General features: G+C 45.8%; 1 protein-coding gene across 5 annotated transcripts in view; it reads left to right on the top strand.

Annotated features, from left to right (window-relative positions):
• PRRT3 (proline rich transmembrane protein 3) overlaps positions 1–23070 on the top strand; it is a 52145-nt gene extending 29075 nt beyond the window's left edge. For 4 of the 5 annotated variants that reach the window (XM_075574412.1, XM_075574411.1, XM_075574413.1 and 1 more), the window contains exons 3-4: positions 407–562; positions 16298–23070. In XM_075574412.1, the coding sequence (XP_075430527.1) occupies positions 407–562; positions 16298–18360 (2219 nt within the window). In that variant the 3' untranslated portion in view covers positions 18361–23070. The remainder of the gene's footprint in view (positions 1–406; positions 563–16297) is intronic. The other variant, XM_075574416.1, reaches the window with a different exon arrangement.

The raw sequence follows: 23070 nt of genomic DNA, 5'->3' as shown, positions 1-23070 counted from the left end.
TACTAAGAATGTGAACATACAGTCTCAGTAGTACCCAGATCAGACCATCAGCTGGACCCGGAAACTAATATATGGACATTCTTAATGAATGCTAATTTAAATGATAGAATACTTTAGTCGTTGATGGTGTGATCTGTACAACATATACATGAGGTCATTTATCTCCGACTCCAAAACCGGCGCCAAAATGATCAAACAACTTTCCCTCATAGAAACCAATGGGATTTCCCTCTAGGAGCAAGTCAAGAATACGTTGCCGGACTTATCCGCGTGGCAGCTGGGAGACTTTGCTAAATCACCCCCAGAATGCTGGCCACATGACAATGATTCCTAGAGCTTATTGTAAAGCCCGGTTAGTGTCGGATGTTTCATGAGCTGACCCTATTTCCCCTCCTTTCATTTTCAGACCCTAATAAATTACAAGAGCTGGAGCAAAGTTCAGCTCAACCAGGGAAAGGATCAGCAGGGCCGCTAATTACTCAGAGAAGCCCATTAGCAGACCGGGCCCCACCTGGGCTTGTGATGTCCACCACCTGGAGGATGTTCATAACCAGACAGCCAGGTATGGTTCTGCTTTAATTTAACCCTTTGACAGCCAGACGAGGGCCGGCAACACGACTGCCACTTTAGTCCTAGGAGGGTCTCCTTTATGTGGACAAGGCGGGAATTAAATTGGCTTTCCCCATTTCTCTGTGATCAAGGTCCCTAAAACTCCCCCCAAAACGTGGTTCTTTGGTTTGGGATCCAGCGGCCCGCCAGGCATTAAATTGCTCTAGGGAAATATAAAAAGGCAAAGTGTGCTGCATGTAGCACATGCTCTGCCTCTGCAGGCCTCCCGGGAGCTGGGAACCTGCGACCAATTAGAAACCTCTGGCAGCGAGATCAAAATACGCGATGGCACAGCAAGCAAGCAAGAAAAACATGTATGCCGGGGCGTAGCAGCCACACCGGCAGGCTTACCATTTCAACAGTATGTAACAGCATGCAGCAGGGGTGGGCAACTCCAGTCCTCAAGGGCCACGAGCAGGTCAGGTTTTCAGGATATCCCTAAGGGCCACAAACAGGTGAGGTTGTCAGGATATCCCTGCTTCAGCACAGGTGGCGCAGACAGCCACAGATTTAGCCACCTGTGCTGAAGCAGGGATATCCTGAGAACCTGACTTGTTGGTGGCCCTTGAGCACTGGAGTGGCACACCCCTGGTATACATGGATGTGGAGGCCTGTGTGTGTGTGTGTGTGTGTGTGTGTGTGCCTGTCCAAATCTGTGTATATCCTTGTATATGTCAGTGTCTGTATTTGGTATATGTCTGTCAGTGTCATTGTGGGCACACAGTGTTTGTGTACCGAGCGTGTCAAGGTGTCTGTATGTGTATCAGAGTATGTGCAATGAGGTCAAAAGGCATTAGATGCTGGAATTATAGGTATGTGCCTAGAAATGTCACAGTCTTTTGCACCTCTGGTAGCAAAAATTTATACATTTGTGCCTACAAACTACTCACCCTTCCCCAGCCCACTGATCTATAGTAACGACACTGACTGTAAACAACAGCACCGAGTCTGAAGCAGGTTCAATTCCTGGTCACTCGTGGCAAGTCACTCAAAAATCATAGATTGTAAGCTCATCTGGGCAGGGACTGTGTCTTTAAAAATCCCTGCGTATCGTGCGCTGTACTGTAATTAGGAAGCATTCTGGGTCCCGTTGTTCACCTCGGCTGCATACTGTTAAAGCTATATGAAATAAAGTTGTTATATATACAGGCGGTCCTCGGTTATCCACCGGAACCCGTTCTGGGAGTAGCGTTGGATAGTGACACCGCTGTAAAGCGAGTCCCGTGTTAATCAGCGGCGGTGAGCGTCGGATAACGCATTCAGGGTTAGATAACGCATTCCGACGTCGAAAAACGGCCCATAGGGTTGCATTGTAAAGCTTTGGATATGCCATTCGTTGTAAAGTGAAACGTTGGATAACGAGGACTCCCTGTATAAATATATATATATTGATACAGATTGCAGGCACTCCAGGGCTTAACCTCCAGAAGTCCATGTTTTATTTTTTTTAATGGTGATACATTTTAGTTCTCTGTAGAACTTTTTCCAATACTTGACAAGGAAGGTTCCACAGAGAACAGAAACATCAACCATTTATTGGAAAAATCATGATCGTTTGCAATCAGCATCAATATCTAGGTACTCAATCCTTTGTGTATTGCACCCGGGCAGTAACTTACACACACACACACACACACACACACACACACACACACACACACACACACACACACACACACACACACACACACACACACACACACACACACACACACACACACACACACACACACACACACAACGAATAGATACTGTTCTGTGGCTTCGAAATGCTTTTATTTGTGTGAGCTTTCGAGATACACTGATCTCTTCAGGCGGTGTATAAAGCAAGAAACTGATACGGTACAGATACCTCTATATGTATGTGTGTGTGTGTGTATATATATTTTTTTATTATATATATATACGGTATATATATATATATATCATAGAAAAGCAGCTCATGCAATCGCTCTATAAGAACACTCATGAACACAGGCTTAAACAAAATCAAGCCAAGGTTTGGCCCATTGCCGGGAAAATAACTTTATATACAGTATATATATATATATATTTTTTTTTTTCTCCTGTAAAACGGACATCTACATTTCATAACTTCTCTGACTAATGATGCATGAAACTTTATGGCTGGGAGCATAGGAGCCAAAACACTGCCGCATTAAATATGTACGGCGTGGGTTTCCTTTCTCCCTCGATGGTAAAAGGCTGTATGAGGAATAAGCACCGAAATGAGGCTGCAAAAACTAACGAGAAACAGATGGAAGCAGCCAGGATACGCGGAATTAACCCTTTACTGCCATAGGATAAGGGCCGCCAACAGATCTCGCAGGGCCCAGGACTAGAGTTTCGACAGCCCCCCCTCCCCCACCTCCTCCGTGTTGGAGGGCCCCTTCCCCATCCCCCCCCATGTATTTTTCACGCCCCCCCCTGTATCACCGTTAGCCCCTCTCTTTCTCACTCCCCCATTCCCCCCACTTTCTTCCTCACTTCCCCCTCCCTCCATCAATTACCCCCCTCTCACTCAATCCAGTTACCTCAATCCTGCCTCCTCAAACTCATTCCCCCCTCCCCATCCCCCCAGCTACACACACAATCCCCCCACCATAATTACACCCCACACCAAATACATACAATCCCGTTCCCCCAAATGCATACAAAACACACTTACCTTGAGGATGGTCTCGGGCCTCTGGAGCCCCAGCTCTCCCCCAGCTGCTGTGGGCCTCCTGCCAAGCCTGCCTCTCTCCCTCGCTCTCCCGCGCCGGGCTTCTCTCTCATGCCGGTGCATGGCTACGGCCACAGTGTTGGCGCGCCGCGTGCAGCTGTGATCTCCGGTCTGTGGCTGAGCTGCAGGAGATTGCGACGGGGATGGGGGGGGGTGGTTCTCGCCCTCATTGGCTGAACCTCCGGGGGGCGTGGCCAGCGCTCCGTCGCCAGTTCTGAAGACAATTTTCTTGTCTGCAGAAAAATCTTGTCGGGCAACGCAGTGGCCAAGGCAGCTAGTGGGCTCGGCCCCATTGAGTCGCGGTTCTTGTTCCTGCAGCGCACGCAGCATGTACTGGGGGCCTAGCCTTAAGCACTCTGCTTTGGAGACATCAGGGGCCTCTCAGCAGGGCCACTCTGATTAAATCCCACTGCTGCCACCTGGATAACCCCAATAGGATGTAGACTTCCTCTAGGAACCTGTAAGCTTCTGTACTTCCACGGCTACTAAAGCTAACTGGATAGGACACTTTCCCCAACTACAAAACAACAAACACGGACAGGACATCATCACTACACATTAACTATACACAGGAACATATTTACATTACCAACAGTGAGGCTCCTCGAACTGTCCCTCCCAGGAACCCGAGTCTCACAATATATACCCTGATGTCACTGGTCACTATACATATAGTGGGAGTGGCTCCTTTCCTGTTAGGTTACTCTATATCAGATGATGGGAGAGGGGCGTTAGCTCTGCGTGAGCCCAAACAGTTAACCCCTTAACTGACATAGTAGTCCCTAGGGGGGGAGGGGGCTCCATCTGTATTATTCCTGATCATTAATTGCTGCTGGTCCATTTTCTTGTTGGATAAGCAGCCTAGATAAAGGTCCAGATCCACAAGAGGGTGCTAAACTTAGCACCTTTTTGTGGATCTGGGCCAAAGTTGGGTGAAATTTGATCGGTGCCAAATAAAAACATCTGTTTATTAGGACTAACAGAATATATTCATGTGCATAGCATTTGCAATGTGTTGCTCAGCAAATGGATATAATATAAGACATTAGAATACAAGGAATCTCAGGAGAAGAAGTCTCGGGATAAGAACCCCCGGAGAGAAAGTAGTTGGAGGAAAGAACTCCAGAGTTAGAAACAATTCTGAGTTAGCCCCAAAAATTCACACCTCATTTAACCCTTTCAAAGCCAGAGAGGGGGAAGGGAGATGAGGAGGGAGGGCAGAGATGGGGAGAGGAGTATGGAGGGAGAGAAGGAGGAGGGAAGGGGGGAGGGAAGGGGGGAGATGAGATGGGGGGATGAGGAAAGGGGGGGGGAGGAGAGATGAGGGGAAGAGAGAGGAGGGTGGGGTTTGTACTGAGTGGAAGGACTTTCCATTGTCAGACAAAATTGTAAATGTTTTTTCTTTAATTCATTAAATAAAAAGGTTATTTTCAGCTCCAGATACATATTGTCGTAGGTGCTGGTACTCGCTCATGTCAAATCCAACATGACCCCTGTGTCGACCAATAAGAAGTTGCAACTTATGTTGCGGCTTCCTACTATCCCACGGGACCCGCCAGATTTGGTGGCCATATTGAAATCCCAAAGGAAACTTTGAACACCGGCACCAAAAACTGTAAGAATCTCAGAAACCGGGGGATCCCCGAAGCTGAAAATACCATGCGTCAGCTCCAATGGAAACCCCATCCCAATGGTGTAAATAAAATTGATGTAAACAAAAAAACGATTCGAGCATGCCTAAAAATGAACATCCTTGAGAAAGAACATACTGTTCGAAACGCGTAGGAGGTCATTCTCTAAGCCTCGAGTCTCCATGAAATCATTTTCTGTGCATCATTGGATCCTCTCCTTGCTCCTTTTGGCTGCGCACTACTTTTACTTCGCTTCTTGAAAACGAACATGGCAGATCTGGTTACAGGCAGCAGTTTATTGTGGCATAGAATGAGATTTGGAAGCCTGGAAGTATCATTATGCTCCGAGCTTGCCAGGAGAAAGACGTTCCTCTCCCTATCTCAGAACTGGCCTTTAAGATTTCACAAAAAGAATGATTCCTGCGCTCCTACCAATTTGGGCTCAAATAAAATAGTGATCTCATGAATAAGAGTTATTTAGTTAAACCCTTTGGCCAGCTTTTAATTGCACTACTCACAACAGCATACGCTTTATTTAACCCCTTCAGGGCTTTCTCACACTTTTCATTAGTCCATGGGACAATAATTACATATATTCAGTGTACGTACCTGCACATTTGGTTATGCTGGACGTGGCTTGCAGGCTTATAACGCTTTTGCCAAAGGGTTTAACTAAATAACTCTTATTCATGAGATCACTATTTTATTTTAGCCTAATTGGTAGGAGCGCAGGAATCGTTCTTTTTCTTTAAGATTTCAGCCAGTATTAAAAAAACAGAACTCCGTTTCCTGAATGCTGTCCCAGATCTGCTGTCTCTAGAGCGAAGAAATCGTGGAAACTTAAAACTGACAATTGACTGAACCCAGAAATTCTTTGGTACTGTAGAAAGTGAGCAGGTGGCCGTGGGCTGCAGTTCCAGAGAGACTTTCTTCAATAGGAAATGACTCACCGAGTCTGGATAATGGGACAGGACACAGAGGATGAAGTGGGGGCCCCAGATGCCAAAGAAACAAAGTAGTCCACAGTTTGGGGGAGGCATAGGAATCTTCGCCTTCGAATCACAGCTGATCCAGCCCTGAATGAGTTAAACGTGCATTCTTTTCTTACATATAAGGCTACTTCCATCATGAATTTGTTACACACTATCGTCATTTTTTGTAACGTTTCTCCCTACCTCTTTGTTAATTTTCATTTTAAACCCTTCTCCCCCATTGCAAACACCCCACACACTGCTGACGGATATATGGTCCTACATACTCTCCCCATTTCCCAGGATCCCTTTCATCCATTTATTGCCCCGTCGGTTTATTTGCCACGAATTCCCCACATCTCGTTCCTTAGACAATTATCTTCTTTTTTTTTTACATCTGTATTAAATTCATGAAATCTTTGTAATCAGTATCGCTGACCTGAGGAAGAGAGAGAACTCTCTAAAGCTTGTCCTATAATATCTATTGTCAGTCCAGATATCACCTAATACTGAAGTACTCCTGTAAGGCTACCACATTTCTGAAGGGTTCCACCGGAACCAGTTTCTCTGAGCCAGTATTGGGTTTAACAAATGTTTGCGCTGTCTACAGTTATTCCTGGTGGGTGGAGGTGACGAGGGAGCGGGACACCATACACATGTAAAAGAGGAGAAATCACAAAGATAGTACAATACTGTAAAGCACAAAAATGATATTCCTATGAAATTCTGCAAAGATCATACTCACAAGCAGACAGCGAGTAAAAGCATTTCACACACAAAGTGTACACGAACAGTAGTCCCACGTTGAGGAGCGTCTGGGGACCAGGATGGAATGGATAGGGTGCACTACACCAGGGAACGAGAACACACCATAGCGCGAACGCCCCTTCCTCTCCAGGAATCGCGCTTAGGTTTGGAGTAGAGACGCTATCTCTTCTTGAGCGCCAGTCCTGGGTATTTTCTTGCTACAGTTATTCCTGACCTAATTGTGATTTTCGACACAGACTTGTGCAAACCAGGCCTGTTTATTGTAAACTAGGATTGCTTAGTAGCATTACTTATGTAGCATTCTACAGTGTTCAGCATTTACGTACACATTTTGCTGGCATTATGAGCTTTACCCCTCCAAGAGCTCACAATCTTACACAATCAAAGTGACTTCGCATAATTAGAACCCTTATTCTCACTAAAAGCCTGACTGCATGAATACTTCCAGAAACATATTGGAAATGATCGCGCCCTCCATGATCAAAGCCAACTATTTTTATTCAAGGGTAATCGTAAAGTAGTGACCTGGCAAATATATAAATATAACCAGCTCCGCCCCCCTAAATATAACAATAAATATGGGAGGAATATCTCACCCAATTAGAATTTAACAAAGGTTGAACTTGATCGACATATGTCTTTTTGCCGCCCAGTCTATGGCTCAAAGGCACAATGTTTGCGCAAAGTTGTTATTTTGTTGCAACTCACACTGGAATATACCTGCGGCAGCAGTGGCGCAACTACACCTTAAAGGGTCTGTGGGTGAAGTCATGGCATCATGATGTCACTGCGTCCCATGTCGGCGCGTTGCCATGTGACGTTGTGTCGCCATGTTGATGCCGTGACATCATGGAGGAGGGCTGCTGTGTTACAGAGGCCCTGCTCTCTCCCCGGCAATCAGTTTTAGTCCTATGTAACATACGCAGATGATGTCTACATGTCAGTACATTTGTGAATATACCTGCGATGTGATGAAAGTAATGAATGCCAGAAGCTTCCGCCTAAGTGCACCATCACGTTCTGAGAATCAGTCTCATTCATTTCCCCAGTGACCTCATGAACGTCTGCAAAGCCCGTCCAAATGATATGGTGAAAATGTCACGAACGTGAGTCATTGCGCCTTTCTAGGTCCGAGAATGAAAGGAGTAATTACATGACTGCTAAGACTACCAATGCACCACCTGTTTATACAGTGATCAGCATTGATGGTGTCTGGATTGTCTGTAATTTATTGACATTCGCAAATGTAGACGCAGAATGGGGAATTGGCTGTACCACTGCTCTTATATCCAGCTGTAATGGTACGTTGTGCAATCTTATAGTAGTACTAGAATAAAAACATATCCTTACTGACTGGGGTATAACATTGGAAGACTTCGAACCACCCACTGGGGACTCATAGAAACATAGGATGTGACGGCAGATAAGAACAACTTGGCCTCAGGGCCAGTGTAAGAGTATTCGGCACTCTAGGCAAACCTTCAGCAATGAAGTTATAGCCTCAATCTCTCACCCCTCCTCTCTCACCCCCCCCCTCCTCTCTCACCCCCCCTCTTCTCTCAGTCTCCCTCCCAGTCCTCCGCTATCACCCCTCTCCTACTCCCCAATCACCCTCTTCTCCCCAATCACCCACCTCCTCTTCCTCTCTGACCCCCCTTCTCCCCTCTCACCCCCCTCCTTCTCCTCCACGATGACGATAGCGGGAGAAGATGATAGAGAATGGCAGGAGCATAGCAGGGCAGCAGAGGAGGAAGATGGCAGGCGGTGGCAGGAGAAGAGGACTAAGGACCATGGGAGCAGTGCATGACGACCAGAGAGGAGCAGTGGCTATCACCGGAAGTCAGTGAAGACTTACAGGTTGGACCGTTGGGGCGCTCTCCTCCACGGCCGCCCTCGTGTGCCCCCCTGCTCCAACAATCCTCCGTCCTCTTGTCTCGCTGCTGCCTAACGTCCTGCTCCACTCCTACAGTCTTCTCCTGCCGCCGCCCGACGTCCTCTCCTCTGCTGCCGCCCTGCGTGTACCGCCCACTTCCGCCGCCCCACAAAATGTGCCACCCCAGGCAACCACCTTAGTCGCCTAGTGGTTGCACTGGCCCTGCTTGGTCCCCGTGTTTGCCCATTTTCCTATCTGCTGTAAAGCCTCGGACCCTATATGATCCTTGGGGCTTTCTTTCATATTTAGGATTTAGCCTGATATCTATCCCAAACATGCTTTAATTCCCTCACTGTATTAGCCCCTACCACCTCTGCTGGGAAGCGATTCCATGAATCTACCACCCTTTCCGTATATAAGTACTTCCTCGTTGTTCCCCTTAGCTGCTACTCTCCCGCGTCAGAGAATGACCTCTTGTGCTGGCGCTGCTCTCTTTCTCTGGAATATGCTTCTCTCCCGCACTTTGTTGAATCCCCTTATATATGTGAATATCATACCCCCCCACCCCCTCTCCCTATACCAGGGGTGTTCAACGCCAGTCCCCAAGCCCCCCCCCCCCCAACAGGTCAGGTATTCAGGATATCAGCTTCAGCACAGGTGGCTCAATCAGTCCCTGCTTCAGCACGGGTGGCTCAATCAGTCCCTGCTTCAGCACAAGTGGCTCAGTTATTCCCAGCTTCAGCACGGATGGCTCAATCAGAGGCTCACGACTGAGCCTGGTTGAGCCACCTGTACGGAAGCCATTGTCTGTACTCTCCACTAACACTCAACCCTGCTGCAGATCTTTGTGTAATCTCCAAAAGGGCATACTTTCCCTCTGAATCACTTGTAATGTCACTAATAAAGCTGTTAAAGAGCACCAGTCCCAGTACAGATCCCCGAGGTAATCCATGGATTACCTTCCCTTCCTCTGACTGTACGCCCTTTACCACAATGTTCTCATATGTGCGCATATGTTTAGGATAAACCTTTCTCTGAAGGTCAATTTTCCTGCTCCCCAACGCGCACAGTACATATGTTAATTGTAATCGTGCGTGCGGCCTACGACAGGCCCGTCCCTAGGCTTACCTCTGGTCAAGCACCGCCTAGGGGTGGCATGTCTCAGGGGGCAGGCACCCCTGGCAACACTACTTTCGTAATAGGTGGGAAGCAGGGTGTGTCCCGGAGGTGAACCACGTTGATTTCATCCTCCAGTCCCCCCTGCTCCCGAGGTTCTTACCTGTGCAGCTATCTCTGCTATTTAATTGTCCTCTGGGCCAATAGGAAGCCGTGACGTCATCCCTTGCGGCTTCCTATTGGCCCACGTGACACGGGACATTTAAACTGCAGAGATGCCGGCGGCACCTACGGAGGTAAGTACCATCGGGGAGCAAGGGGGACCGGAGGATGAGATCACACACAGTCCGGCTTCGGAGACCACCTGCTTCAAACCTGCGGGGGGATCTTAATAGTGATTGCCTAAGGGTGGCACATAACCTAAGGGACGGCCTGCCGACGGACATAACGGGATGACTTAAGCGGAGTGCTGTTTCTGGAAGATAACCGGGGTAGGCCTGAAAGAAGGACCACGCATGGTAATTTAAATATTAAGGAGGACGGGAGGGTAGAGAATGCTGATGGTCTAAGGCAGGCCTGTACAACTCCAGTCCTCGAGGGCTGCAAACAGGCCAGGTTTTCAGGATATCCCTACTTCAGCACAGCTGGCTCAATTAGTGGCTCAGTCATACTGGCCCACTCACACACCGGAGAGAGAGGCTCCTACTCACACACCGGAGAGAGAGAGGCTCCTAGTCACACACTGGAGAGAGGCGCCCACTCACACACCAGAGAGAGGCGCCCCCCCCCCCATAAACTCAATCTCCCTACCAGTGAGACTTTGGGGAGGGATTGATCGTGATTGCTCTAGTGCTATGTACAGTACTGCACACACTTGCAGCACCATAAAGTATAAACATAGGGAATGTCACAGACTTCCTCCCAGAATCAGATTACCTGCTTATTTCCCGCTATAGATTGTCACAGTGGTGGGAGTGCTGCAGTTTGTCTCCAGTCTAGCAGCGCTTATACACATTGCCTGTTGCTGTGACTCACTCGTTGCATTTAACTTCACCATGTGTTTAAAGGAATCATTTATTTTTTTGAATGATTGCCACCGCTGGAACAAGATTGTCAGAATTAAATGGAAAACAGCTTTAAAGAGCTATAAAATAAAAACAGAACCACATTTGCTTTATGAATTATGACATTAAACAAGTCCAAATTAAGACAATAACAAAGCTTTGCTGGATTAATCACTGGCAGCGATCATTTTAACCCTGGAGGTGCCTGCAAGGAGTATTTCAGGAGTACACAAACAAATTACTTTATATAGTATCAGTATTGATCTGCACAATAAAAGGCAACTGTGTGTGTATATACAGTGTATATATATGTAGCCAACTCCAGTCCTGTTGGTACAGGTCAGTATTCCAGGATACCCCTTCTTCAGCACAGGTGGCTCAGTCATCTTCACTGAGCAACTGCTTGAGCCACCTGTGCTGAAGCAGGGGTATCCTGAAAACCTGACTTCTGGGTGGCCTGTCCTAAAAGTTTTCACAACCTACAATGCATCTACATTTCTCCAGGACCAGTATGTCTACTACAACTTCATACTACGTCTTAAGGAGTGAAGCGGAACCACTTGTTAAACGTCCTTTTGTTAAAGGTGCGATGTCACCTCTGCCGACTCATCAGAGTTGGTAATTCCATTGCCAGCTGCCGTTCCCACCCGTTAGTCCCTGCAGCGCCCGTCCGGCATACCGCACTTTACAGAGTGCCGCCGACTGTCGCCTTCATTCCAGACCTTCTATATAATGATTGGCATTTCAACGGATTGCTGTTTTTACTGCACACAATGTACATAACTAAAAAGGCCTGGGGCAAGTTGGAACAAACTTTTTTTTTTTTAAAGAAAGGATAAATACAATATTTTTCTTCATGTCTAAAAGTACCGATGGATAAAAACTGCCCACCTTTAGGATGGATACATGATGCGGCCATGTGACACCGTAAAATAAATCTACGGGATCGCCTACTGCTTGTCCCATAGAGCAGGGGCAACTTCAGTCCTTAAGCCTGTCCAACAGGTCAGGTTTTCAGGATATCCCTGCTTCAGCACAGGTGGCTCACACAGTCCCTGTTTCAGCACAGGTGGCTCAATCAGAGGCCCAGTCTTCGACTGTACCATTTATTTGTACCATCTGGCGAATAAAATAGAAAAAAAATAGGCTACGTTTCGGACTAATATAGTCCTTTGTCAAACGCCTGAACTATTTTGGTCAGGAAAGTTGCCCATTTTTTCTATATTATTTGCAAGAGGGTACAAATAAATAATATTTTGAATATCATTAGGCGTTCTGTCTCTCTCGCGTGTTCTCTCTCTCGTTCTCTCTTTCTCTTGCGTTCTCTCTCACTGTTACATTTTTCAGGAGACAAGAAAGCATACTTTTGCACGCAAAAAAAAATTACGTTAAAAACAAATGTTTTCCATATTTGAAAGAAAATCCAAAACCAATCGAGTTTTGGCAAAATTAAAACCAGAACAGGAATTTTGCCCACCCAGCAGGTATATGGGGAGCGGCTTATAACTACTGTTAGCTATAGGAGGAATTACCTAAGGAACATGTGGTAATATGAATCTTTATTTCACCCTTCCCTCTAAGAGGTGACTATGTAGCCGCAAAACGCTATTTTGTTCTTGTTTTAGCGCGTCCTTTAAACGTTGTTTGGTGCTGGGCAGTGGGGTTTTTGTTTAGCTCCAGGCAGAGCCTCTGCTTTACGTACAGTACTGTAGTCATTCATTTGGGTTTCCTTCTGCCTATTTATTCCACTTTTAATTATTTTTCAGTTAACTCCGTTTGTTGAATCCCCCATTTCCGATAATATTGGAGCAGCGGACATGAGCGCTTAATGCTGCAATTTTCATTGATTCTGGAGAATTCTTCCTTCCTACATCTAGTCCACAAAGGATGAGCTGGGTCAGATTCACACCAGCCAGCTCTATATTGTAGACAGAGTAGGGGGCTGCTTTTAAAAAAAGATTTGAGATGCTTCATTCAGAGGAAAACCTAGATTTGGTGCTAAGCGTTCTATGCCGTGGGCAGTTATTCCTGACTTATTTGGCCTTTTCTACAGACGTAACCAAACTGAGGCTATTCTGGGTTAAACCCATTTTGTAACTTTGAGCTATTTCAAAGCCTCACTAATACTTTATCTCTGCTCTTCCTCCTTTCTTTCGCAGAGTACACAAGAGTCTTTTTATTCTTTCCTCATAGGGATTTCGATATTTTGATATCCTGAAATCCTTCCTGAAGTGTATTGTTAATTTCTGCGGTTGCGAAACTGGCAACGCTCCTGGATAATTCGAGCCAAGCAGCTTTGTGGTCTCAGTTCAGTGTGTTCCCGAAACATCCAGCATGCACCAGATAAAAACAGCCACTGCATGTGTACATCAGAGGGTTCTGTTTGTGTAGCTTCTTATTGATGAAAGGCAAGCGGCGAAATATATTAGTGTGTATCACGTTTCAATATGATTGGCTTCAATATCAAAAAGTTTCATTACAAAACAGTGACCCTAGAACATTTTCTTATGGCAATTTTTTTGATTTTTAGCTCCTTTAGGAACAGGTGTTTATAAGCTACTTCTGCGTATCAATGGTTTCTCAAGTATATTAATAGTATAGAGAAGCAACTGGACATTACAGCCAAATTCCATTTTTAGGGTTGGAAACATTTTTATCTCTCGTCGAAATTAGACGTTGCGCTGAATGATTATTATATTGCCTCGAAACGCGTCAACAAATATTTACACCTACATGTTTCGTTATATCACATCTTGGCAGAGATGGTAACTATATTGATTTAAGGGTGTTAAAGGGCGAGCTGGTGTAGCAGCTGTAAGTATCCGTAGACTCCCTGCACCTTTTCTGAGAAGCTTACAATCTACGTTTTAGGATCCAGAGCTCAAAGCACGGTGACTTCCCACACTGTAACACGGAGTTGGCGCCTGATCTCAAACCAAGGTTTCCTACTTTAGAAGTCAGTTGCTGAACCACAAGGCCATGCCGTGTCACAGTCATTTATCGCCCAGCGCTCATCCAGGAACCTTGTATACACGCATACGTATCTCCTTTGAGGAGGCCTGAAGTCGAGGTTGGCATCTCGGGGTTGAAGACTCACTCCCTATTAGTACATGCAGCTTCTGGACAAGCTTTTCTATCACCTCATAAAGCATGTCCCTTCCAATGCTCTTTCAGCTCAGCCTATCTACATGGAAAAATGAGTCTGCCTTAACCCACCCAAGGCAAGAGATAATGGCAATATTCACCAGACGTCTTCCAAATGGCTCAGTTTAAGGGCTGGGGAGGAATGCAGACATCAGGCAGATCTTATAAAAGTTGTTTCAACAGAGTCCTATAAACAGACCTGTAAAGGCTTCAGGTCAAGTCGATGATTTCCAAATCCTAGTAACACCAATTATGAAATAGTCCTTCACTTAGAGCTTGCATCAAACTTAACAAGTGGGTGAGACATTTGACTCAAGTTTCGTAGGCAATCAAGGTTAACAAGCTCAGAGTTGGAGTTTAACTGGTGCAAGTTAAGGAGGAGTAATACAATGACACGAAATGCATAAACGGATGATTGCATTAGAACACATTCCTGGAGTAACTAATCACGCGAAGTCTCCTATAGAACGACTCATCGTGTTGCTCACTGATACAAATGATGCCTAAGAAACAACAGCTGAAACACTGTATCTTGATGCCAATGCAGGAGTGCCATATTGTGCATTACCATATCAGAGCCATATTCTTCCATTTAATGTCATTCGTGGATCTTCATACAGCTCCCACCCAAAACGTAATCCAGGGGTTCTCAACTCCAGTCCTCAAGATCCCCCAACAGGTCAGGTTTTAAGGATATCCCTGCTTCAGCACAATTGGCTCAATCAGTGGGTTCAGTCGAAGAGCCTGCTTCAGCACATAGTTACATAGTTACATAGTAGATGAGGTTGAAAAAAGACGTACGTCCATCAAGTTCAACCTATGCTAAATTTAGACAACAGATACTTTTTTCTATATCTATACTTACTTATTGAGCCACCTGTGCTGAAGCAGGGATATCCTGAAAACCTGACCTGTTGGGGGGTCTTGATGACTGGCGTTGAGAACCCCTGTGTTAATCCCTATAAAATATAGTTTTATTTTGACCTAGAGATTGGGCTTTTAATGACCTTGACTGACCCTCATCCTTCTCTCTCATACACAAGAATCAGCTTCCTGCTCCACAGTGCTAGAACAGTTAAACCATGATTGAAATGGTAAGACCCCCGGCACTCTGCTGCCGCCCCCCCAGAACTGAGCGGGTTCCTGTGCTACTGTACAGTGGCTTCAGAGCATACACAATATGAGCTGCTTGTGCATTCATGTACAGTTTTGTCCTGCAGCCATATAACCGGTCAAACGTGTTAGAGAAACACAAACTGGACATATGATAGCCAGTGACTCCTCCCTGGATGGTACAGTCAACGGTTAATGAGTTTCTGGGCAAAATATGCAGAATTCTGGGTTCACACAGGGTTTAAAGCAGAATTTATCTTCATAAGTGCAGTCAAGTACCTCCTTCCTTATCTCTTCCAATGTCTCCTTATAGCCAGTGCCCATATAGCTTGTTAACATTAAAGCAATGACATAACATTAAAGAAATGAGTGGATGATAATAATATAAACAATAACGAAAGCAGCTAAAGTGTATGCATCAAAATACAGAAATTGACAGCCACGAAAGCCACGAAAGCCACGGAGCCCACCGAGGCTGCCCACATCCTCAGCCCACTGTCAGATATATGTTTGATATGCAAATCCCATTAATGAAACAACTTTCGAATAGAATTGCATTGATAAAACGTGTTACCTTGGGAACAGCCATTGTCGCCAGCAAGCATAGCATAATGTAGACATTTACATTATCTTAAAGTAAAAGAAATAACTAAGCTACCGTAATAATCTGATTCACTGAAACTAACAGGAACGCGCATTATCTGATCATTTATTACAAATACGGTATCTAAAAAGTATTTGCAGGCTGCTTGTCGCTCCGAGAAACACATTTGATAACATCACTGTCTTTAATCTCTCATTGTATTGCTCTGCCGAATGTTATTGCCATAATCATATTAATATATTAATAGCTAACGTGTAAAATGGTACAGGTAGTTCTCGTTATCCAACGTTTCACTTTACACCGAATGGCATATCCAACGCTTTACAATGCAACCCTACGGGCCGTTTTTCGACGCTGGAATGCGTTATCAGATGCCCGAATGTGTTATCCAACGCTCACCGCCACTGATTAACATGAGACTCGCTTTACAATGGTTTCACTATCCAACGCTACTTCCAGAACCGGTTCCGTTGGATAACCGAGGACTGCCTGTACCATTAAAAACATTGACACTACAACAGAAAAATTAGAATGGGAACCTTATTATAACTATTTATAACCCAATAACAACTCTAATTAAACCTTGTGTAATCAATTATACATGCTTTTTAGTTATATTATTCATTTGAATTTCATTTTTGAAAAACATATTTTTTAATATTAAGTGTCTTTTTTTCAGATCCCATTGACCTGAACAAAGCAGCAGACTCCAGCCCCCCGCAGCTGGGGGATATTGCAACACCTCAAATCTCTCTAAATGCTACTAAAAGAAGTGGTCGTCGAGGTGAAATAAGAGTTACAACTCAACGAGCTCTGCAGAGACCACGACTGATAGAGACTCAAACCCACTTCCCGTCCAAGAAACCTACTACAGACCCACCGCTATGCACTCGGACAGGGGGGACGTGTGCATTTCTTGGATCCAACAAGACACTTCTGAAGTGGGAGGACTTGCACCGCACTTTGAGTTTTGCATGGGATATGCATGTTTATGGAACTGGAGTCCTTTTTGTTCTATTATCTGTAATTGCCATAATCAACCTCATAGGGTCGCCCATCCTACGCGTGTCCTACCTTCCCTTTATTATAACGTCCAATGCGCTCCTGTTTATAATTGGCATCCTTCGAGCCACCTTCTTCCTTGTAGATCCATATGGAACAAAATCAAAGTTTTCACATGGTGTTGCGCTGGTACTCTACAATGTTACCTTCCCTCTTATACTCACTACCTTTGCCACCTTGGTCCTGCTGGTTCTAAAGATAGCTTGTCTTCAACTGCTGCCTTCAAAGTTTCAAAGTCTGCCTTTGCTAGCTGTGGTGGGAGTAATTCATTTTATTATTCTCCTAAGTGCGGACCTCCTCACACATCTGCTCAATCCTTCTGTGAACGTTGTCTTGCAGATCCTCTCAATCTCCTGGGGTATATTCCTAATGGTAGGGAACCTTGTGGCTTACTACCGTCTGAGAAGGAGTGGCAAAGATATTGTGAACGAGACACAGAGAGTTTCACCAGCTTGTGAAGATATTGTTGTTGTGCAAACTCAAGCAAGGAATATCAAGTGTCTGTTCACATTATCTAGGGTGTTGCTAGTGTGCAGCATCTTTGGGCTTCTGTGCTGTGGCTTGCAGCTATATGCAGTATTGTGGTTGTATGGATTACTTGGGAAGAGGAATGAGTTTTCTTGGTCCTGGTGGTTTCTACAATTCTGGTATAGGCTCTTTGAGCTGGCTTTGTGTTTTTCCTTGATATTTGTAGCCTCACACACCTTCTGTCAGCAGTGCAGCAGCAGCGACCATACTTGCTGGTCCAAAATAATCAGTTACTTTTGCACCTACAGAAAAACAGAGGTCCCAGAGTATCCGAACAACTGCTATGATTGGACCAATAACCTCCAAGACAGGGTCACCAATAACAACATCAGCAAAAGCCTTATCCGTAACCAACCAGAGAACGTCCCTCTCAGAATCCTGAAGGAAAACAATGAGAACAAGACCAGTGCGGTATTCTGTAACCATAGTGGGTCGTCTTCACCCCTGGTCAGGTCTAAACCGATGCATGTTTTTGGCCCAAAGTCGCAAAATGTGACCATGGGACGCTCACATACCAGTATTTGTTTTGAAAAGGATTCCATCCTCTCGCTTACAGATCTGGAGTTTCGACCTCCGTCACCCATCAATTTGAGCAGAAGCATAGATGAAGCTTTGTTTAGGGAGCACCTAGTCAGAGACAGCATATTTCTAGACTCGAGTCTTCAGTATCCCAGTTACCTATGCAGGCAGGACTCCTGTTCATCCTTAAAGGAATGCTCTGCATTGAACCAAACAGTGGACCCGTTGCTTTCGTCTGACCTGAAAATGAGACGGTGCAGCAGCCCAGACTATATGTACAGCTTGGCCAGGTGCAGCTCGCTGACGGACATGGAATCCCCATGTGAGAGTCTACAGCAAAGCAAGGACCTTCCACATGACATTACCACGGAAGCAGTAGCTTCCATCAGTTCTCTGGACAGCGTTTCCAAAGGGTCGATTAAAATCAGTTGGAATCCTTGGAGACATGGGCTGTCATCCATGGAAAGCCTTCCATTAGAGGATACACCCAGCACTCAGCCTCTACAGCAGGACTCCAAACCCAGCAACCCCTCAAAGGGCAGTGAATCTGAGAAGACTTTGGGGAAGAGGCTCATCGAGAGAAGTCAAACAACGGACTCACATAGCATTGCCAGTGACACCATTGAACTGTGAAAAAGTTCAGCGGTGGTAAAGGAAATAATATGAACTCATTCTAAACATAAACAAGGTCAACTTCATTGAAGATGTTTCCTATGAAAGTTATGAATATTCTACAATAAATATAATTAGGGAGCTGAAGTTTCTAAGAAACAAACTGATTTTATGATCACTTTACTGTACAGAGACGAAGCTTACTCTTCCTCCATTTCTTTTGTTATACAGTAATTGTCGCGAATAAGCACACCTATTCTGTAACCGTTGACAACAACACATCTAGTATTGTTACAGCTCTTTTCCATTTTGGGTGTATATATTTTGTTTTCCAAATCTGGACTCCTCTACTGACAATGTGTTAGAGCCAACGCTACCGTATTAAAGCATTACTGTAGAGGGCCAGTTCTGTGACTATATACTGTGCTGAGGCAGCCATTTTGTATTAATGCACCTGAGACAAAAGCACTTACAGGCAGATTTGCTCTGAATTTTTGCCACGGCAACCGCATTGGACTTAAGCTTCTGAAACGCCGAAGAATCGGAGCAGAGCTGTAGGAATTACATACAAAATGCGGTACTTTGAGCCTTTAATGAGGTACGTGTTGGCTAAGCTGAAAAGAGTAAATCCATAGGCCGTGCAGCAGCTGTTTCCATGGCAACCAGTTGAGGCCTACTGTGTCATTCTGCATTGCAGAGTCACAAACCAAAAAAAAAAAATGACGTGTTCACCTTTGGACAGTGTTCCATGACAATCAGGCACACGCCTTCAACACGCAGGCACACGCCTTCAACACGCAAACATTGAAAATAAGGCAGCATGGATGAAGACAAGAAAGTAAATGATTCAATCACTACATGTATGTATGTATGTATGCATGTTTGTGTGTATATATATATATGCATTGTGTATGTATATATTTATATCTATGTGTGTGTGTGTATATATATATATATATATATATATATATATATATATATATTGTGTTCTGTAGTAGGAGCAGGGTTGCCACCACTCCGGGTTTGACCCGTATACTACGGGTTTTGGCTAGGAACCTCCGGGCTGCGGGTTGTGATATGAAATCTCCCTGCAGGGCCAGCTGGGATGTTTTGGTCCGGAGCCTCGGCTCTTACCTTCTCCGGCGATGACAGCATCATCCGGCAGCATCTCCCCCTGCATGGTCCCATCAAGATGGCTCCGCTATGTCAAGTGGCATCGCGGTGCCATGACAACGGGACATCACGTGACGCCGTGACGTCACATTGTTGTGGCAACGCAGGGCGCCCTGTACAACGTGACGCCACGTGGCGGCATGATGTCCCATTGTCATGGCAACGCGATGCCATTTGACGTCGCAGAGCCATCTTGATTGGACCGCGCAGGGGGAGATGCCACTGGAAGATGCTGCCATCGCCGGAGAAGGTAAGAGAGTTAAATATATAAATATACGGTGATACATTTCTTAGGATAAACAATTATATCAGAGATACGTTCTACACAAATTCGATTTTTACATACAGGAATTATGTCATCAAATGTAAATGGGTAACACATTCTTAGTCTCCCTGCCGCTTTAATTAGCTGGCGGTTTTGAGCACCAACCAATAGAAACTGGAGGCCGACGCTGGAACAGCTCAGAACCCCCCTCCGCCGGAACAGCTCAGAACCCCCCTCCGCCGGAACAGCTCAGAAACCCCCTTCCGCCCACATAAAAAACTACAGGAAACATTAAAACAAAAAATGCTGGAAATAGCATCAGCGAATTAAAACCAGCTCAGTGACTGAGGGTATATTCTGCACAAAGTTTTATAACAGACTTTACAATAATATATTGAATAAACTCAGTGGTCGTAGTGCGAGAAGGTACTAAGTGTATAAAGTACCACAACTTTACTTACACACCGATAGCACCTCTGCTTTGATATTTTCACACTTGCGATGCTGTTTTGGAATAATAGAGGATTTATTACGCCTCTGATGTTTTCATCTTTAATAGCATAAATAGTGTATAACTTATCCTTAAAACGCCAACCATTTCCCCCAGTGCTTAATAAATTTGACGGTTTAAAAAAAGAAAAAAATTATTATAATTTGCAGGTTTGTATATGTTTTAGGTACTTATTGTATAGACGCTGAAGCAGATGATTTTCGGCAGAAATTCCCCATAGACTTTAATGGGGAATTTCGGCCGAAAACGGCCAGATGTGCCGCTACGGCGAATTTAGAATAAGCCCCCATAGCCTTTTATTAAGCAACTTCAGCCGCTCAGTACTGTGTACTGTATGTATACATTCAATTTACATCCTGTACCTCTCATATGTTTATTAATCAGAGGAAATTGATCTTATATGTATACATATATCTATCTATATATCTATATATATAAGACTGAAATAATGTTTGTGTGTGTATTTGTGCTTGACAGCTCATTGGCCTGCGGGCCAGGCAGGGAGGAGCCAGGCAGGGAGAAGAGACACATACGCACACTCACAGCTTCCTCACACCGTGACCGCGTGCGCCTCTGACCATCACCGCACACCGTGAGCAGCCTCCTCCGCTCACACCACCCTCACCTCACACCCGCAAAACACACACACACACACACCACAGCCACCACCCCCCACCGTCTGTCAGCAGCGCCTCACCTCCCCACCCGCCGCCGACACAGCTCCTCGCGGGGGGAAGGACAACACCACTTCTGCCGATAGCCGCTTCTGCCCCACCACACCGTCTCTCTGCAGCGCCTCTACTCCCCACCCGCTGCCGAAACACCTCCATGCGGGGGGGGGGGGGGAGGGTTGGACAACACCACTTCCGCCACCAGTCGCCTCTGCCCCACCACCCCCACCCTCTCTCAGCAGCGCCTCACCTGCCCACCCACCGCCGACACTAGCGCGCCACCGCCAGTCAGCAGGGGGGAGAGGAGAGGAAAGAGTCAGGAGAGAGGGGGGGGGTAGGGAGTCAGGAGAGAGGGGGGGAAGCCCACACATAAATACATACTGACTGACTGACTGACACACACTCTCACTGACTGACTGACACACACTCACTGACTGACTGACACACTGACTGACTCACACTGACTGACAGACACACACTGACTGACTCACACTGACTGACTGACAGACACACACTGACTGACACACACACACTGACTGACTGACTGACTGACACACACTCACTGACTGACTGACACACTGACTGACTGACACTGACTGACAGACACACACTGACTGACTGACTGACACACACTGACTGACACACACTCACTGACTGACACACACTCACTGACTGACTGACACACTGACTGACTCACACTGACTGACAGACACACACTGACTGACACACACACTGACTGACTGACTGACACACACTCACTGACTGACTGACACACTGACTGACTCACACTGACTGACAGACACACACTGACTGACTCACACTGACTGACTGACAGACACACACTGACTGACACACACACTGACTGACTGACTGACACACACTCACTGACTGACTGACACTGACTGACTGACACACACTGATTGACTGACTGACACACACACTTCCCCCCTCAGTCAGCTCAGCTGCCAAACACACGGGGGGAACGGAGCTGTGAACGGGTGGGGGGGAAGAGAGTGGAAGGGAGGGAGGGGGAGTGAGAACATTACATCCCGGGCAACGCCAGGTATATCAGCTAGTATATATATATATATATATCAAATGAAAAGAATCACTTATGAGCACATTCACATCTCAGACATTTCTGCAACCCTGCTTTTCACTGTTATCTCCTAGCATACAGCGCTTCCACTGCAGCAAGGGATTCTGGGAAATGACATGCAAATGAGCACATCTGTATATATATACACACACACACACACACACATTTATCTGCTTCTTTTTACAGCACCAGCAATCGTTTGGACCAAAAATTTCAGTCCTAACTAATAATAGATATTCCTGAATATGTGAACCCCTCCCCAGGGAGGCGGGACCGGCACAGAAAGGGTTAATGGCGGCTGACTGGCGATGATAAGACCCTTAGGTCTGGCACATGCCAACCATGAGCGGTCCATCAGTGTGGACCGGTATAAAAAAACGGTGACAATCTGACAAGAGAGCAGTCACTCTCGGAGTCGGATCACATAGCCTGGTATGGAGGCTCGGTGCAGCCGCCATGCTTAATTGTGTGCCAAATTATACGTGTAAATAAAATGTGTCTTTACAAAAACCGCAACACGCCTCCGTGAGTCTCTGCTGCTCGGATGTGGACCCAGTTTTTAAGAACCTCATTTTTACCCCAGTGAGGCCCTGCTCTGGCACTGAAGGGTGAGACAGGAGTGCTTTCGCCTGTGATACACTAGTAGATTTTATTAGGGATCGGTCAGGAGTTTTCTACAGACTGTAAAATTGCAGTACCCGTGGGAGACGGATTAGATTCCCAGTGTTGTCCAAATGACGTGTTGTGAGTGGGTCCCACTCACTGGAAGGTGCTCTAGTCTCCAGTGACCCAATTCCATGGGCTGCGGGTGCCCGCTGCTTCCAGTCTTGACTTTTCCTCAGTGTTAACACGTAACGGGCCGATAGTGGAGAAGTGCTTAAAGCTGAGATTACAAATAGCGCACACATCATCAGTCACTGTCTGGCGGTATTTTGCTGAAAGCGTAATATTTTGGCGATATTAATAGACGATGGAGCTTGGCGAAACGTTTAGCGGGGAATCAAATTTAAGG

The sequence above is a fragment of the Ascaphus truei genome, chromosome 17 (assembly GCF_040206685.1).
Source record: "Ascaphus truei isolate aAscTru1 chromosome 17, aAscTru1.hap1, whole genome shotgun sequence".
Classification (NCBI taxonomy): domain Eukaryota; kingdom Metazoa; phylum Chordata; class Amphibia; order Anura; family Ascaphidae; genus Ascaphus; species Ascaphus truei.
Note: the sequence above shows the minus strand (reverse complement) of the source record. Positions and strands in the feature narration are given on the sequence as shown.